At 37.4% G+C, this 19,477-nt stretch overlaps 1 protein-coding gene across 2 annotated transcripts in view; it reads right to left on the bottom strand.

Moving 5' to 3' along the window:
- Positions 1 to 3,122: 3,122 nt before the first annotated feature.
- Positions 3,123 to 19,477, bottom strand: part of CRY1 (cryptochrome circadian regulator 1) — a 39,689-nt gene continuing 23,334 nt past the window's right edge. The window contains exons 3-14 of one of the 2 annotated variants that reach the window (XM_005491170.4): positions 16,287 to 16,429; positions 14,740 to 14,924; positions 13,342 to 13,430; positions 12,626 to 12,766; positions 12,219 to 12,530; positions 9,543 to 9,694; positions 9,244 to 9,446; positions 8,398 to 8,499; positions 7,260 to 7,352; positions 6,001 to 6,072; positions 5,793 to 5,900; positions 3,123 to 3,791 (exon numbers count right to left, since the gene is read on the bottom strand). In XM_005491170.4, the coding sequence (XP_005491227.2) occupies positions 5,797 to 5,900; positions 6,001 to 6,072; positions 7,260 to 7,352; positions 8,398 to 8,499; positions 9,244 to 9,446; positions 9,543 to 9,694; positions 12,219 to 12,530; positions 12,626 to 12,766; positions 13,342 to 13,430; positions 14,740 to 14,924; positions 16,287 to 16,429 (1,596 nt within the window). In that variant the 3' untranslated portion in view covers positions 3,123 to 3,791; positions 5,793 to 5,796. The remainder of the gene's footprint in view (positions 3,792 to 5,792; positions 5,901 to 6,000; positions 6,073 to 7,259; positions 7,353 to 8,397; positions 8,500 to 9,243; positions 9,447 to 9,542; positions 9,695 to 12,218; positions 12,531 to 12,625; positions 12,767 to 13,341; positions 13,431 to 14,739; positions 14,925 to 16,286; positions 16,430 to 19,477) is intronic. The other variant, XM_014269991.3, reaches the window with a different exon arrangement.

The following is a 19,477-nucleotide window of genomic DNA, read 5'->3' as shown; positions in this document are numbered from 1 at the left end:
GCACACAGGGCAGTGTTCCTGAAAAGCAACTTTCAGAGTAACAGAGGAGGTTTGGTTTGTGACCGGGAAGCACAGGGTAGCTATTGTGCAGCCATTCCACAATTCCCAGGTATTTTCCCCACTCCGGGGCACCGTGTCCCCGAAGGCTCGGGTGCCGAGGACCAGGCCCCGCTCCGTGCCGGGCGCCGGGCTGTGCCTCAGGGCCGCGCCCGCAGCGCCCCCTGCAGGCCCGTCGCCGCTCCGCCACAACGCAGCCGCGCTGGCGGCACGGATCCGGCCCGGCTCCGAGCCAGGGACTCCGAAAGAAGAGACACCAACCCTGCCCCAGGCAGCGCCGGCACCAACACACGCCGCGAACCTCAAGGGTTTTCTGTTTTAACTCCTTTGGTTCCCCTCTTTTCAAAAACCTCTGCAAGCAGGTAGCTCCAGTACACGGTGGGTCACACAAAGTTCCTTTGCAAACGCTCAGGTTCTGAATGCTTGAACACTACTTGAAACAATTTTTTCATCCCAAAGATCCCCTAAAGTTGTTCCTGTATGCTTCCAGAGTACATTTTTTGGTTTTCAAAAAACTCTCCTCTCCCCATCTCCTACCAGCTCAGGGAAGGGCCAGCTAAGTCCCTTGGGAACAGAACTTTCTTGAGGAATCTTTTAAGCTCCATTTCTGGAGGAGAGATCTAATAAGCAACAATAGCCTGGCCCTCATTCCATACGGGATTTATAGCACATGTCCAACCCCTCGAAAAATCACAAGGGGGTAGTGGGGGTGCAGGGAGAAAAACCTTATGTTATATTGGTTTTAGTAATTTTTTAACATGCAGACAAAGTCTTCACCTTTTTTAAAATTTATTTTTGTGGTCAGAGTACTTAGACTGGAGGAAAAGAATATGAGGTAAAGGGCTTTTATGAGGCTACTGCTAATCTGAAGGCAACTTGTCCCCTCTCCCACAGTGAACTAATCACAGACTCTTTTTTCCACCACAGTCCTGACCAGAACTCCAAGCCAGCATACAAGTCAAACAGCAGCTCCACAAATTTTCCTTTGCAAATCAAAGGATTTGCCTACATCAAGAAGAGGAATACTCCTTTCAGCACTTAAAAAGGGGGAAATTAACTTACCATAAAAATAAACTCCTTGGGAAATTTCTTCTTTCATCTATTGAACTTCCAGACTGGTTGGGAGAAGGTAGTATTTCAGCAGATGTTCTTACCTTGATGAAGTTTCTCTGTGGGAGTTTCGCAGCTTAATCATTCAGAAAAAGTAGGTGGAATATTTAATTTAGATGGTATGGTATTTTAATATAAGGTTAGCAGAAAAATTCAGCATTATCTTGACAGAGTAAAACATGTCTTAAGGCTGCCTAGGCCTATATTTTTTTTCTATTTTCAGAATACTTAAACAAAAAAAAAAAAGAATTGCTTATTTTCCTCATTATGTACGCCCCTAGGGAACCCCTCCATTTTATTTGGACTGATCTGTGGAAAATAGCATCTGCTTCTCTAGTCTCACCATTCAGTTTTTTCATCAATTTCAAACATTCTCTGTCTCAAGACAGCAGACATACCTCTATTTTCTTAGTAATGCTTTTGATTTTGCTATTGTATACAAATCAGTATGCAGAGATATTTACATTAACAACTACAATCTAAAATCTAGTACTATGGTAATTTATTCTGCCACAAGACCCCTGCTGCATATATTGTTGCAAAAATCTAATCTGAATTTTAAACCAACACACAGAAGTGCCCACTGTCTAGAAGTCACCCATGTAATACTAAGAACAAGATAATTAACTCCTCTCACTTTAGAATTAATTAGTAATTAATACCAACCACATGAAGTGTAACAAAGACAAGTGCTGGATTCTGCACCTGGGATGGGGCAACCCTCAATGTACAGACAGCCTGGGAACTATGATGCTGGAGAGCAGTGCCATGGAAAGGGCCCCGAGGGTCCTGGTTCATGGCAAGTTGAACGTGAGCCAGCAGTGCCCTGGCAGCCAGGAGGGCCAGCCCTGTCCTGAGGGGCATCAGGCCCAGCACAGCCAGCCAGGTCAGGGAGGGATTGTCCTGCTCTGCTCTGCCTCCCCTCCAGGGCTGGGGCCAGGCTTGGGAGCCAATAAAAGAAGGATCAAAAGCTCTCAGAGACCCCAAAGGGTGGCAGCAAGGATGGTGAGGGGTCTGGAGGGGAAGCTATATGAGGAGTGGCTGAGGTTACTTGGTCTGTTCAGCCTCAAGGAGACTGAGAGGAAACTTCTGTGCAGCTACAACTTCCTCATGAGAGTAAAGAAGAAGGGCAGACACTGATCTCTGTGGTGACCAGTGACAGAACCTGGGGTACTGGCCTTAAGTTGTGTCAGGAGAGGTTTAGGTTGGACATTAGGAAAAGGTTTTTCTCCAGAGGATGGTTGGACACTGGAACAGTCTCTTCAGAGGAGTGGTCACAGCACACACCTGACAGAGTTCAAGAAGATTTGGACAACACTCAGGTACATGGTGCCTGAGATTCTTGGGGATGGTGCTGTGCACGGCCAGAAATCAGATTCATGATCCTTCTGGGTCCCTTCCAACTCAGGATATTCTAGGATTTTAATTTGGGCTCCCATTCAAGTAGGAAACTGACCTAGTCATATGCAAATTCATATTGCTTCTTCAGACAATTAAGATCTCAGAGATCTTAATGCTCTGAGAAAACACTTAGATACAACTTCTCTAAAAATTTGAGACAGTATTGACTGAGCATTTAAGCAAGTCTGAAATCAACATCCCCAAAAAGCAGCAAATTAATGCACTGAAGGACAGACTTTACATTTATCAAGCAAATTGCAATTACAGCAGGAAAAAAAACCAACCCAAACACCTAGATTGTAAAGAAACACTTACTAAATACATTGGTAAAAAAATTTAATGGTCAGAATACATACATCCAATTTTGAGAAAAAGGCCTGGATAATTTGAATACTGTTTTGCTTCAGTATCATGAAATTTCAAAGGAAAAGGCAATATAGTTAATTGTGTGAGACTTCCAGATTAAGTCTAAAAAGAGTATTTATCTTCTTTCCTGAAATGGTCCTGTTTGGAAATACAAGCAGGAGCAATAGACGACACAAAAGACAAACATATCTATCTATATATACAATTTTCTTTTATTAACAAGGTATGTCATTACTGAACAAGGCAACTGAGAAATACAAGGACTGGACATATACATGAAAATTTTACAACTCGACTAAAATTGGCATGTGTTTTATGTACAAATGTGATTGATTACAGTTACAACTCTTATTTGATTAAACACAGTCCTAAGCACTTACATTATGAAAATATGAAATTGATCATACAGAGCTCAAGTATGGAATCTAAAAATAATAATGATTTAAAAACTTCCAAACTTTCTATTTTCATCTGTTTTTCAGAACAGCACTATAGCTTTTCCTACTACCATATACATGAAAGATTATCAAAAATATATTGATGGGTCTATCACTAATCATGAATATTTATATTTACAATAAGTTAGCAAATTCTTCACCAAATACTTTATATACAAAACTCAATTTGCCCTTTGTGAAAGAGTCATTAAAAAGTTAAAAACCATAGAAATGCCAGTTAGAAATAATGCATTCCAAAAATTGGACTTGTTTACAACAACTGAGAAACAATTGAAAATAATTTATGAAAAAGTATGTACTTTTAGAACATGAACTCTCACAACACTTTAGCTCCAATACAGAGTAGCAGGAATTTTGTCCCATGTGTTCTTTGAGTGGCAAACTTCTCTTCCAATCAAGCTGCAAGAAAAAAAGAAAAAAAATTCTTAAGCAGTTTGATGTGAGTCTTTGAAGACAGAATTCAAAGGATCAATATTGTTTCCCCCCTTCTCAATGCAGGAAGTCCTGTCCCAATCTGTATTGGCCCAAATACTCAGAATTCTTATTTCTCACCTTAGAGGCTAACATGAGTAGAAACAAAGTAAGAGAAACCCAACAAAAGCCTCTGTACTCTGTACTTGAGTGCTATTCAGAAGTGCACAACTTTTTGCCAGCAGTGTTTTTGAGTGTGATCTTGGCTGATGTTTGTATTGACTATAATGCTTTTGCAGCATGCTTTGAACACCCCTAACCAAATAATCTTCTCTGCCAAACTAAAAACCCCTCCAACCTGTCTCTCAATTGAAAAAGAACTTAGACAGGAACCAGACGTTCGCTCTGCAGGTACTTCTTCTACACAGACACGAGCACCTAAGGAATTCTGCAATACAAAACATGGATGCTGAATGAATCTACACATACTAAGGATTAGACAGCTACTGAAACACAGACTCTGCTGGAATTATGTTCCACTAAGGCCCATCCAAGTAACAAAAATCAGTTGGGGAACACAGAAGCAATTTATAGTGCTTCCAGTATGTGAGAAAATAGCAGACGGATCACTCACTAAGGTCTCAGCTCCCTTCCTCAACTGACAGCATTATGGAAACAATGCTGTGGTTCTGCACTGAATCACATCAGTACGACACAACTGTTCCAAATGCACTGCAGTAACTTCAACTAAGTGCTGCCACTGTATAACACGCAAAATTAGATCTTACTATCAAAACCAAATGAAGTAGACTGGATTTCCCTTTTATCTCTAGAGATGATGACTGTATCTCCTACACTCGTTGTATGGAATCCCTGTTTTCCAGTTCCAACAATGTCTCTCCATGAGCTTTTATCTCTCTTGTTGTGCTATTTTTACTTATTCTTCAAATTTCATAATTGACCAATGCTCCACTTAGATTTTTTTTTTAAACATCTATCTCAATCACTTCTAACCTTTGCAGCCACACTCCCAGTCTTGAAATCCTGTCCTGTCCCCTCTTATTTCAGACAGTCCTCCATTATTTGGCTTCCCTCCTTAGTAGTTACTCTTTGATTTAATTTAGTCTTAATTCTTTTCAGGTCATCTTCCTTTTTCCTTTCAAATCAAGCTTACTGGGGGAAGAGATATAACAATTTTGGCCTTCTCTTTCCTCTATCCTGTTCCCAACTTCATCTAAAAACCACAATTGATTTATCTTCTCTATGTTGATGATTTTACACATACAAAACTCCTTCTCCAGTTTTCTGCTTCTCTCTCCAAATTTTCACACCTGTTTGTGTGTATCCATCTACAATATCTTCTCCAAATTCAAGTCTTTTTCACCCCAGCTTGACAAACTTGGGCACTCTGAGTAACCTGCTTCAATTACAGACCAATGACAAAGGCCCATGTCCTCAAATCTTATTTGTCCCTTCATCTTCACACTCAAGAACCACATCAGCATTTTGCAGGTTTTTGGCAGTATCTCTCTAAAACATGTACTGCTTAGTCCACTTAGACATCTAAACTAATCCAGGCCCTGAGCTCTTACTTTTAAGTTGTCTTAGTCTCCTGATTCAGGTCACCATACATTCATATAAACAATGCTACTGGCACAGCTTAAGGTGAGATGTGGGAACAGAGAGTAACTGAAGCTACTTAAGCAGCTCTGCTAATATATTAAAGCCACAGTTTATCCATCTTCCTTTCATTATCACCTGAATCTGTGTCTGATAATCTTCAGTCTGGCTCTATTTTTGCAACTACTTTCTATCTCATACTTCAAGAACTCTTCCAGCCAGAATTTCATAGTCTGTTTGTATAGTCCCCAGAAAAGAAATATCCCACAGCAATAGCTGAGGATCCTTTGCATTACAGTGACATGAATTTTATCACAGACACAAAACTTGTACAGAACTTCGATAACTTGAAGGTGCCTCAGATCTTACCAGTTTAATTTGTGCTCTGTCGCTGGACTTTTGGTCCAACGCTCTGAGTTTCTTCTTCTGGATTTGGGCGTTTCCCTGCACTAATGCCAGTACCAAGGGCGGTTCTTCCTGATAATTTAAAACCAGTGTTTACATTAAGAGTCTATTGCACCCTTATATATCCAAGAAAAGATGTGGGTTTTTTTCTTTTCATTATTGTTTAAATTACCTGCTTGCAATAAGTGTGATTGCTGATTGTCTCCATGAGCATAGTGTAAGATACTACTTGCTTGACAGTAACCTGTTCAGATACAGTAGATATTTATTATACTACATAAAATTTAGAGCTGCAAGCAAGTGTAAAATTATGTTCTGTACAACAACAAAAAGGAGCCAATTGATTTATTTTCCATCATCAAGAAAAATCCTGCCAGAAACTATCCTGAATGCAGAAGAGTTCTTATGCAAAAGAAAAGTAAGCCTCATGGTAGTCTACAGCAGTTAAACATATATGCACTTATATCTGCAGAGTGAACATTTAGTGCCTACATATTTATGCATTATATTTGCAACAAGCAGAATGCTTGTATACCCAAACACTTTAACTATACGTTGTTATAAATTTTAAATTAAATTTTAAACTAAAATTTTACTTCTGCCAAGTTCTTTTTATTATTTTGTTATAGCAACGCGAATGAATCCCTGGCATAACTTAATTATGGAAAAACAAAAAAAGCAAGTAAGTTAAAAGAAAGATTAGAACTTTCTTCTGATCCATGTAAACTATCTACTGGCAACCTTGAAACTGAGTGTTCTGCGTGAATAGTGCAATCAGCAGAAGCAGTTGCAAGGTTTCTTGTTCTGAACAGTTGCGGTGTTCCAGTTACGTTCTGGGTGCTTAAACAAAAGACAGATTACAGCCTTTTCTGATCAGTAAACACACCACCTCTGTTAAGACTGCAAAGAAACAAACAGTTGGGTTAAATTTCATTGCAACTTGGATCTATCACAAACCACAGCTTAAGGTTCTGTATAGTTAAAGTAAGAAAAATTTGCTTCCACAATAAGAGACTATCCACACAAAACTGCGGAAATTAATTGTATATGGAAAGAGTGGTAGTGAAATCAGGGAAGAGATAACATACAAATTTTGATATCCAATACACAAGGTAAACTTCTGGTTTTCAGTTTCTTTTAAAGTAGCCTAGGATAATGTTTATTTGTTTATTTTTAGTCACATTTGTGATCCCTCCCACTCAAAACATACAAATACTGCCCTAGATGAGCACTTTAAGAGATAAAAATGACAGGACAAGCAAGTTCACTCTAAGAAATAATTTCTATGTTTCAAGAACAGAAACAAGGTCAGTTCATGTTGTAGACAGCAGCTGTCACCCAAAATCTATCCATGCTACTTTGATGTTTTGTCTGGTTTTCCATAGTTGCAAGGATTTGGAGATCCTCTACAGACAGGCACTGCCATAATACCTTGCTGCTGAATTCCACTTGTTCCTGTATGAGAGTCTCCCAGGGCACATGACTGAACAACAGAATGACCATCACCAGTTCCCAGCTGAGCTCCTGGAGAGGCAGGGAGAAGACTTAAACATAACAGAAGGTAAAACTCCAGCTTTGGGATTTAAAATGTGGGGGGTTTACCCCCTCTCCAAGACATAGGCCTTTTATTGTGGGTTTTAAACTTTTTTTTTTCCAAACCCCCTCATTACAGGTCCAAAGCTCCAAAGGTTTTTGTCTTTCCAAATTCACTGAACCTTCTACAAAAGGAATAAATTTCTAATGTGAAAAGTATAAATACATCTATATATGAATGCATTTTAAAGAGAAAAGAGTGCACATAATGTTAATTTTTTAAAAATAAACCTCTCTTTTCTTATACGTGTCCTAAACTTACAAGAAATAAAAGCTCAAGCATCCTGCTTTAAGGAGTTTGTATTTTAAATCTTTAAGAGAACTATACTGGTTAAGAAAAATAAGATCCATCTTCCTTCACAATCTGCTTCTAACCTTGACCAAAGCCTATGAAGAATATAAAAGCAGTACATTTCCAGTTCTGCTGTATCCTTTTACATTGAAGAGTCTAGCGTGTATATAGTATTTAAGATACACCATGGGTTAATACAATCTTAATACTGTTCTTATTTTTTCTTAGTAGAAATAAATAAAATAAATAAATAATTTTGATAGAAATAAATAAATTCCAGTAAGCAATCTAATGCCAGCATTAGAAAGCTTTACAAGTTAATAATTCTCATTTGAAAGTTCACAAGTCACTCCTTATTATAAATATCAGGATGCTTATACATTTCTAGGACAAAATTATATTCAAATGCTTTCGAAATCACATTGTTTGATACTAGTTAACAAGTAATTTTTGGAGGGGGGGAAAAACACAGGTGAAAAATATTTGAGATTTAAAAAATAATTTAAAGATGTCTATATACAAGTACTATCAAGCAGTGAATAAATTTGAAAACATTTGTGACTTGCACTCAGAATTGTCTTATGAAAGCAGTTCTTTCTTATAATACAAAAGGCAAGGGCATTATAAAAGAAGTTCATGTAGTTCAGTCTCAATAATTCTATGTATTGAAAGAATTTGACTGACCTCCTGTACTACCACAACCAGAAATGCTTTCTCCTGGTGAATAGCCCATTAGGCCACCATTTCCATTTCCATTTGGATTAGAAGGCACAGTTGCAAGAAGACCTAAAAACCAAGACAAAATATATAGAGAAAGATAGCTAGAGAAAAAAAAGTCAAGTGCAACATTCTGTTTTCCTTGTGATAGCCTCCACCCTCACCTTGAGTGGTTTACTTTTAAGACCTTTCTGTCTTGCCTGCTTCTGTTTCATGCCAAACAATTTTAGTTCACATTTACTTAATTTTTTCTGCATCATATTCTGCATAACTTTTCCAATACTCTTTAGTTACACATATCCAATATGCTGGGTTTAAGTGCAACATATCCTGATTCAATACCCAGTATCTGAACATACTGACTGCTCACACCTTCCTGAGCAGTACAGTGCACCTGGTGTAAATCTCAGAACAATGGGGAAGAATCCACCAGTGGCTGGGTTGTGCCTACTTCTGCAACAGCATTTGCATATGCAAATACAGTATCACTGAAGTTACGAACCATACTAAATTACTCATCACTGGTACTAAAACTTAACTGTACAAGAATTTATCAGAATGCACAAAAGGCCCAGTTTAACAAAAACTCTTCCAAAGACTCAGAGAAGAAAAAAAATCTAAGCAATATTTGGAGAGGCACTCCCCTCAAACTCTTTCCTTTCTCAGATAAACATAATATTTACTTGGATACAAACCTGGGTCACTGCCCTGAGCTTAGACCTGATTCTCACTGCTATGAGACTAAATTATTAATTGCTAGAAGGTGAGAGAAGTTTTAAATAAATAAATAAAGCAAATAATCTATAATCATACCCAGTCCTCTGTATCGTGAAAGCTGCTGGTAGATCTGTTTCATCCTCTCAATATTCAGACGGCTTGCCTCTGCATGATTGACCATTGGTTTGGGATAATTTACTCCTATAATACATTTTGCAGCCTTCTGGATGCTCTCTGGGGCATTCCAAGGATCATAGATGTATTTTGCAGGGAAACCTCTAAGTACCGGCAAATAACGTCTTAAAAAAAACCAAAAGGGTAAAAAGGTCATGCTAAGTATAAAGCTGCTCAACAGTTTAAGCAACACCCACACCAATTTCCTGATTTTGAGTTACCTGATATAATCCCCATTTGGGTCAGTTCTTCTGCCAAATCCCACCGGGCAGTAGCAGTGAAAAAACTGTTGAAAGAATGAACTACAGGACAGCCACATCCAGCTTCCAGCGTTCACACTCCAATCTGCATCAAGTAACAGCTCTTCAAAGACCTTAAGAAATCAGTGCAACAAGTTAGTCTGGGCATGGCACACCTTCAAGACACCTACTTTTCAGGATTAGTTCCTGAATTTCTGATTGAAGCTCTTTCTTACCTGGCAACATTACATTCACAAAGTGCTCAGTATGCAATTGCAAATGCCTTAATGCCAAACTCAAAAAAGAAAAAAATTCATAACCAGGCTTTTATCCTGTAAACAAACTTGTCAACATCGCAGCAAGCTACATATTCTTCTTGAAAAACAAATCCCCAAAGGATGGCTGGAGCCTCATGGCTTCCAAGTGGTATTTGCTGTTTTCAGAAGAACTGCTTCATCACATCACAGTTGAGTAAGCTTTGCAAACTTCCAGAAAACAGGGAACATACAAAGTACATTCTGAACTCAAATTGCTGGTCTGAATACCTCAACTTGCACAGCACCTTACACTATGTGAGGAATCCCAAGAGTAGAATTCCAGAGTTTCAGGGCACCCCAAACATGCAGAAGTTGTGTTCTTTAAGTTAATCTAGCAAGTCACAGTTTTGAGAACACACTCAAATTCCTGGAGGCATTATGAACCACCAAGAACACTGAAGGATGGTGTGACAGATAATGAATTCTGATCTGAAGACCAAAAAAAAAAAAAAATCTTCCAAACACTTTGATTCTAACTTACAACCCCTATTATATATAAAAAAAATCTCAGAACAAACCCAACAAACAAAAACCAACCAAAAAAAAAAAAACCAAAAAAACCCAAAACACCACAAAAAAAAAAAAAGACAAAAAAAAAAAAACACCAAAAAAACCCACCCCAAAACATGAGCAAATTGAAGATTTATGAGGGTTTTACTGTTTTACTTTCAATCTGGAGCTCAGTAGCTGTGAAACATTCAAATTTCCAGCAGAGATTGCCTTTTCATCTTCAACACAGACAGTACTAACTTGTATAAAAGGAAGTTTATCTGCTGAGTCAGATCACTAGCAATGTAGGCTGACAAAAAACAGAGCAAAGCCTCATTCTGTGAAGGACAATGCTCAAGGGCTTTTTAAAAAAGAATGCACCGAGAAGTAGCTTTAAGAACAGATACTTATTTAACACATATTTTTGCAAGTTCTGATTTTTCTCTCAAACTTGCATAAATTCCAAATCAACCATCCTCCTTCATTCTAAGGCACTAAAAACTCAACATCATAGTGCTGCCACGCAACTTCAATAAGTATTATTCCTATACAAAATCTAAGTAAGGTAATACTATTAAATAATGATCTCTCAATCTCTTTCTCTACATACTCAATATGGCATTAATTCTACAGTACACACTGAATAAGTGTTACAAAAGTATTTTTTGCTAAATATCTGCAACTACTTGGGAAAAAAGTCTTTTGAAAAAATAGGATTTATCTTAAAATGCTTACAAAAAACGTTTCAAATAGATGGTGACTCATAATGCAACAAGATCTTTAGACATTTAGAAGGGTGTTAGCATACAATTCTTCCACTAGATGCTGCCACGTAGTAAGACTTTGGAAGTAACACCATGGGAAATGCCAGAGTAACTTTTGCTAGCTATGGAAACTTCAGTTGAACATATTTCCACTGCACAAGTCTGGGGCTTTCATATAAATCTGTATTATTGCAAAAGTAAGAACAAGCTGCCATGTATCTGTAATTTACAGAGTAATTTATCTGGAACATACTGAGTTACCTATGTATCTGTATCTTCAATGTCTGTATTTGTGAACTGCAGAAGTAACCAAAATTTTTTGAAAGGTGTTTGATTATAACTGATTTGTTAAAGAAGAAAATTTCATATGATTATATACATATAGAAATATGGCAATCTTCATGGCAAATAATTTTTTTAGATTTCAAAAATAAAACTGTCTGATTCTCAATTTTTCATAGATTATTATTGCTCAGTAAAAGTTCTGCTACACTTCTAGAAATCTAAAAGTGGTTCAAAGGCTTCATTAGTGAGAATAAATTATTCCCTTGTTTTCTTCAAAAACCTGACATCTTAGATTTGAACTTCAGCATCTTATACTTGCATAAAATTAACTGCATTGAGCCTTCAGCTAAATCATGTTGCCTTTACTCTCAGTTCTAACACTGAGCAAAGTGACAAACATTGCTGAAAGGACATTCTCAGTTTTTAGTTTTCTCTCTTTTATTCCCATAGTACTCACCCTTTGCAGGGAAGCAGATGCAAAATATGAACAGAAATTGTTTACACACAGAATGATTGGGGAAAAATTAAACAACAATATTATAATTGTAATTATTTGTCAAGATTTAGGAAGAAATCTCAAATTTGAAAGAACGTCAGACCTATTCTGACTGCAAGAAACCTAACATTCTAACAAAAGGAGACATTCAAGAGGCAAAATTTCAGCACACCTGGTTTATCAGAACTGATTTAGTTTTGCCCACAGTTTAAGGTTTAAAATTCAACTTACACCACACAGTAACGATTCTAGAATGACCACCTGAAACTTTAACAGGCACTTTAAGAAATTCAAGAAGAAACAATACCTTCATTCCTTCTTCCCAGCTAATCCAGAGGTCACCTCGAGTCAAAAAGCACGCTACAGCATGCCGGGCTAAATGGTGAATCCAACCTTCCTGACGAAGTTGTGTCATAATCGCATCAATCCAAGGAAAACCTGTCCTGCCTTCTGCCCACTTGGCCAAAGCCTCAGGATTCTTATCCCATGGAATTTGAACACAGATAGGATTCCCCTCCATTTTATCAAACCGTGGATTGTTAGTTGCCGCTGTGTAGAAAAATTCACGCCATAACAGCTGGCCATAGAGGGAGAGGGGAGGGGAGCTGTTCTTTTTTACCTGAAGATCACCATTAAAGAAAAACAGTTTATTAGGAGAAGTAGGTGATAACCATGGCATCTAACAACATGTATCCAACTACACAGAAGTCCTACCTTTTTGTACAGATCCGTTAACTTGAAATAAAAGAGCCGACAGGACAAACAGCCAAAGCGGAGGTAGGGACTGAGCCCCGTAGGGCTTGCCAAAAGGGAATTTGCATTCATTCGTGGTCTTTCAAAGTTGGCTACCCAAGCCTTAAAAAAACAAAACAAAACCCACACAGCAAAATCAGACTAGAGGCTACATAGCAAGTTAGAAAGGGAGAAATCACACACTGTCTGTAACTGAGTCCAAACAGTGGACAGACGGTCAGGTCACCTACGATATACAGGCGTTCCTTTTGAATCAGCAGAACCTCTAGAAGGTAATTCAACTCAATGCAGAAGGCATGGACTGTCTTCCAGAGCTATCTGTGCCTTTCTTTTAAATACACTGGAAACCTAGACAACTAGCAATACATTAGTTGTCAGAAGAATTCCCCTTCAAAGTTATAAAATGTATGGCTTTTCAAAAATAAAATTACTTCCAAAATAAATTTAATTTATTTATAGTATAGAAGAGTAAAACAGACTGTTTCTAAAATTCATTTCAAAGATAATTTACTATCATCTTTAAAAAACAAACTATTGATTTATATCATTGAGGATTTGAGTTAAAGTTTGTGGGTTTGATTTTTTCAGTAACACAACTTGCCCAAATCGCCTTAGGTTTCACAGCAAAGAGTAACTGTTTCCCAGATATGTCAGGCTTGCAGTGATCTGAAACATACCTTTCGTTCTAAATGTCTTTCTAAGCGTGTGAGAGCTTCAGTTTCTCCTCCTGGCCATACTGCAGAAGGCAGACCATCTGTGTCAAAACCTGAAAGACAAATTGAATAATGGAAATTGCTTGTTTGCTTATACTGTAAGGCAACAAAATTATAGCATATTGATACCTGACTACTGCATCCTTAGAAAAATCCTAAGCTGGACACCTGAAAAAGTCTGTTTTAAAACAGTATGCAACCAAGTCGTCTTGAAGCACATTCAATACCTCTAACTTGCAGCAAAACTCAAATTTTTCCTTTTATATTTACATTAATTTACATCACAAATGGTCTTACTTCAGTCCCAGTTCTTCTGGTTTGTTTGGTTTTTCACATGAAGTGACCCCTCAGATTTTCCAAATCTGCAATATGCAGGCTATCCTAAAACCATAACTTTTTTTTTTAATTATTATTAAGAAGCAATGATTGCTTTTGTCATTTACAGAATGTCTAAAAACTTTTCCACCAATGTAAAAGCATGAGAGCCATCTTCAGAACATTCCTAGATATCACTGACCTCAATTTCAATACCAGAGATTGTAAATTTGATGACAAACATGTACTTGAGCCACAAAGAAAGATAAAAAGAAGGTAATCAGATTTTTTCCACACCCTCCCACCTGCCCCAAGATTGCTCACCAGATGCGTGGGAGAACATGGCTGCCTATAGTTTAACTACTGCATAGTGAGATCACTGCTTCTTACAAAGGCTTCAAAAACCAAGGTCTGTTTTATAAGAGTTTGAATGGACTAGACAAGGCAGTAACAGGTTAACCAAACCTGTCCAGACCCTTCTGTTAGCAATTTGGAGGGCATAGCACATTTGCCTGTATTCTGGGATGTGTGGGGAAACAGGAAAGAGATAAGAAGCTTCACAGGACAGCAGCTAATACTATTCCTCAAAATTACATTTATAGAAATGTAAGACTTTTTTCCCCGCAGAACCTTCTAAAGTAATTAATTGTCTCATTAATATGTTTTTTCAGTATATCAAGAAAAGAGGCCAGGTTTTTTAAAAATAGTTTGTTAAATGACAGATAAATGACCTGAAGCACAAAGATAAGAAGTGTATTTAATACAAAATGAAGCATTAAAGACTATTAATTAGCAGCTTAATGATTATTTGGTACCCCAAGAAAATGGCTATGCTGTATTACAAACAGTACTTAGTATAGTTTGACCTGACCTGTTATTTACCAAAATTTACAGAGTTGGTTATCTTTTTTTGTTCTTTTTGTATGTCATAATTGCATCAGGTTAACAATTACCCAGGAGCAGGACCTCACTTGTTGTTTTAAGTATTGTGCTTTCAATGGTAGATTACATCTTGTTTCAAAATGCCAAAGCAATCTCAGAACATACCCAGCTCTTCAAGTGATGGCACACCATATTTCTCATCATGGTCATCAGAAACTGGAGTAGTACAGTTTTTCATTACTTCTGGGGTTATAGTCTCCACAGGCATCTCCAGGGGCTCCATTCTACTAATTAGGGTCTGAAATCGCTTGTAAGTAAGAGGAGGCTGTCCTCCATTTAATTCTATTATTCTATATTAAAAAGAAAAAGAAAAACAGAAAAAAGTATGTCAGACGATAGTATTTAACAGTTTTTCTTATAAAATATACATACCTATACATACACAGAAATATCTTCTTACCTCCCTCCAGCTTACATAGAACCCCAAATATACATGGTAATCCAGACAGCTAGAACTTTAAATATACCATCCTTCCTTCCCCACTAGGGAGACATATAAACTAACTGTTTATAAGCAAGTCAATTTTCTTCATTCCTGGGTTATAGAAATTCCCTCATGAACAAGGAAATAATGAACATGGACAGCTCAAAGCAAAGAAAAGAACAGACCAGTAAAGCAGATAGAGATTCTAGCTACATGCAGAAGTATCCCAGTCACATACAAGGCCACGCTATCTACATTCAAAGAAATTCACTTTCCCCTTCTGATATTGAGAACAGTAGTCAATATTAAAACTGTCTTAATATGGGGGGAAATTAACATGTAGCTTAAACACACTGACTGCCTAAAAACCACAGTGTTGTGTTTTGCATTGCCATTTAAAATATATCTGAAGTCTTAGAAAAAAGGAAATCTTCAAAGAAAAATTTACAAAGTGATAGATGGAACCAAATGCTTATTTAGCAGGGTGTTTGGGTGGGAGGGGGAAAAAAAGAATTTCCAATTTGGGATTAAAAAGTCAGCTATTGGTTTCAAAAAGTAAAATACTTCCAATTTCATTGCCCTCCCATATGTCTAATAGTCTCTTATACATCAGCTTGTAACAGAATAAAATGGGCAGCTACCACAATAAATCACCTAATGTTAAGACAAGTTATACTTGTAACTAGTTTGTGGATAATGTTTCTATAATAAGGAATTAACACAAATCCATTAAACAGATCTGTGGGAAAATATAACAAGACATTAAATAAGGCAACACAGGAATAGCAAACAATTCCCAATTACTTATTGAATAGATAATTGGTGGGAAACAGTTCTTAAAAAAACTTAAGGGACTTTGTCATAACTTGTGTACAAAAAGTAAAATAAAGACAAAACAAACAAAGCAACTAAACAAAACCAAATCAAAACCAAATGTTATTTGGGGGAAGCTACAGACGTGTTTGAATAACTTAATTATAAATGACAGCTAATTAACATAAACATTATTTTCAAAAGAACTCCAAATTAAAACTACATTTCAGATTCAGTTACATACCTTTTTTTGGAGTTTATGGATGGATAAAAGTGAAACATAAAACAAAACAGTTTTCCTAACTATGAACTGTTTGGCGCGGAAAGTAGCCCATAATATATAAACAAATACCACATAAAATTCCAAGGGTTTTTTTCCCTCCTTGTTTAAAATCCAAGGAAAATGGTAACTTACTTGTCCAGGTCATACAATGTATGTGAAATCCGAACAATGACCTCCACTCCAGCTTCACTAGCCAGCTTCTTGATAGCTGCATCTCTTTCCTTCCCAAATGGTTCAGAATCATATTCAATAGAAAGTTTTGCAATGTTCCATTCCTACAACACAAACCAAAAGCGTGGTCCTTTAGAAACTCAGCTGCATGATGGAGGATAAGGGAAAGGAGAACTGGAAGGACAGGGGCAGAATGGAAAGTCAGCTATTACCTGTGGATAGCTATCAGAGACAGAGAAAGATCCAAAATATATTAGGCACCCAGAATAACAAAAATAAAGTCCAAGTTTTTGGCATCTAAGTGGCTATCAAGCATAAAAAAACCCTCCATCTGTCTTATTACTGTGGGTGCTCAGTAATGCAACGTGTAATGAACAACTTCCATGCAAATTCTAAAAACTCATCTCTAACTTTAGGATCCACACACCGTAAAAGACTCAAAAGAAGAGGAAGATAACAAAGGCTGTCTTCTGAACATGGATCAATAGCAGTACCTTGCTCTACACAAAAGCTTTTTACATATGCCTGTCAGCTTTAGCAGCAGAACTGAAGTTTGAAGGGAGGGGTTGGAAATATTGCCCCACCCTATCACCAAACACTTTCTTTACCTTTTCCAAATCCCTTCTCCTCACTCAAGACAATCTTCAAATTCTCAATTAAAAATAAAAATTAAAAAAAATTAAAAAGGCTGTCTTCTACAAAGAGAATGCCTTATGCCTTGAAGTCTAATATTCTTTATGTCACAGATGCTGCGACAGTCAACAGCCACAGGTGAGGAAAATGAAGGGAACAAAGGGATCAATAATGGCTAAGGCTTCTGCAACAGTAGCAAATTGGAAAGGTGAAGTATGCACAAGATGATCCTAGGATGCCATCATGCCAATCAAATACCTTTCTAAACCCCCAGAACCTTAATGACTTGATTTAATACACCATAGTATTTCAGAGAATTGGATTTACACCAGAGACAAGGGCCCTCAATGCTAATCGCCTGGGGTGCAATTTCACTTCCGAACTCCAGCTCTCTTCTACATGAAGCCCAGCTCTGAGTACAGATGATTCCAAGGAGTGCTTGCTCTTTGGAACCAGGCTGGGATCCCACCATCATTAAGTTTGCCAAGACTAACCCAGCAGGCCTTGAATCCTCAAGGCCAACAGTCCAACTTCCTATGCCATCTCATAACATTTATTTCCCATTTGATAATGCTCCGTAACATAAAACCACTGTCTGATGAGTTGCAGCAGATACTTTTCTAAACTCCTCTTTCCTCTCACAATTTGCAAATTCCATAAAAAAGAGTGTCCAAGACACAGAGTCAAGTCCCTAGGGAAGTCAAGAAACTCTGAGACAACTGCTGTGTAATGTGAATACACCCAGAGCACATCAGCATGAGCCAGGCAATTAGAAGAATCAGAGACACAGATAATTTTGCACAGTCAGTTGCTGAATGGTTTCAGCAACACTGATGCATTTAAAAAAATCAGTGATGGTTTCAATTCTATTTTCTTTACTGAGCCAAGCCCAGTAAAGAAAATAGAATTGAGACAGAAAGAAAGATAGAAAGCAGAACAGGACAAATTGAAGAGAATGAGGCAAGAACAAGCCAAAACTTAAATGAAATGAAAGAGGCTAAAGGTGTTTGACATCTTTTGTAAGGATAAAGATAGATCAGTGTTCTGCCTTGTGAAAGTATTGTTCAGACTGTGAAAAGGAAAGCCTTACCAAGAAACAGCGGTTGATATGTTCATTACTAGGAAATCCACAGATGCTGGCACCTGTGATAGGGCTCCTGACACCTGACAGGGCTCTATGGAAGTTCCACTATCTCCTACCCTAAGTTAATGACTTAACTGAAGTTATTTTTCCAAACTTAACTGAACTTATCTTTTCCACATGTGTTCATTCTTCAGGGTCAGAATCATTGCTCACCTCTGAGACATTTAATAGGGATGATCTGAAAAACCTTGTTCAGTGTTATAAGCCCCTCACTGCACTGTAAGTGTCTGATGTACAGCTACTGCTCTGGCAAAAGAAGTTGTGAGATATAATTATAAGACATAGATGCATGTTCCAGGTCAACTTCACTCAAAAGTGAAGAAATTCTCAAGAGCTTCAGTAACTTGTTTGAGCATAGAGGATGTCCTGAAAAGTCGCTCAGTGAACCAATATATGATAAAGACACTAACTTGAGGAACCAGAAGACACAGACAGATATGAATGTTCTTTTTTGATTGCTGTATGCTATCTGTCTTACAAGTTATTTTAATTCTCTTCTCAGCACTAAAATTAATAATCAAAAAATGTGGAAATTCAAAGCTGCCAGGCATAGAAAGATCATCCTAGCAGCAAAATCTAAAACAGAAGCTGTCAAAGGAGCCATTAAAGTATTTAAGACTCGCCACAGGTTGCTCAAATCCAGAAGGCAACACACAATGGGAAGACCTTTGTTCCTGCTTAAACATAACCGAACTAAGTTTGGCTGACAAATACAATAACCTTGAAGATCTGAGGGGTTGCAAGCAGCAGCTAATGCCACAGTACTCCTCCAGGAAATTCTTCACTGAAGGGAAATCAAGGAAAGACCAGTACAAGTATCACCCAGTTAGCATTTCACAACAAAATCACAATAATGAAGATGGAAATGTGGTTTGAGTTCTCAGGTTGGTGTTGAAGACAATAAATAAAAATAAAAGGAATAAAAATAAAAGGAATAAAAATAAAAGGAATAAAAATAAAAGGAATAAAAATAATGAACATACAACCTCTTTGGAAAAATGGATATTTCCTTTTACCATCCCCCATCCCCAATCTCACTTGTTTCAGTCACCTCAATTCAATCATTCTGAAAAAACTCTTCAAATCAATTTGCCAAGTGTTTATTTTTACAATACTAATATAGTATTACAACCTTAAATACACTATTATCCATAGACAACATATTACTATCAGTAGCAATCACTCACAGCTTTAATTCTTACCGTAAAACCCCTTTGCACAAGAGCCTTAAATGTCTTTGACTAGAAAATGCTTTTTAGTTACACTGTGCTTTTAACAATCTTACTACTAGAGAAAAGCTTATTAAATCACCTTTTATGGTCAAAAAGCAATCACAGCAGATGTTTGGCCTAAATAAAACATTGCTTTTACAGGT

The sequence above is a fragment of the Zonotrichia albicollis genome, chromosome 4, assembly GCF_047830755.1.
Source record: "Zonotrichia albicollis isolate bZonAlb1 chromosome 4, bZonAlb1.hap1, whole genome shotgun sequence".
Lineage (NCBI taxonomy): Eukaryota > Metazoa > Chordata > Aves > Passeriformes > Passerellidae > Zonotrichia > Zonotrichia albicollis.
Note: the sequence above shows the minus strand (reverse complement) of the source record. Positions and strands in the feature narration are given on the sequence as shown.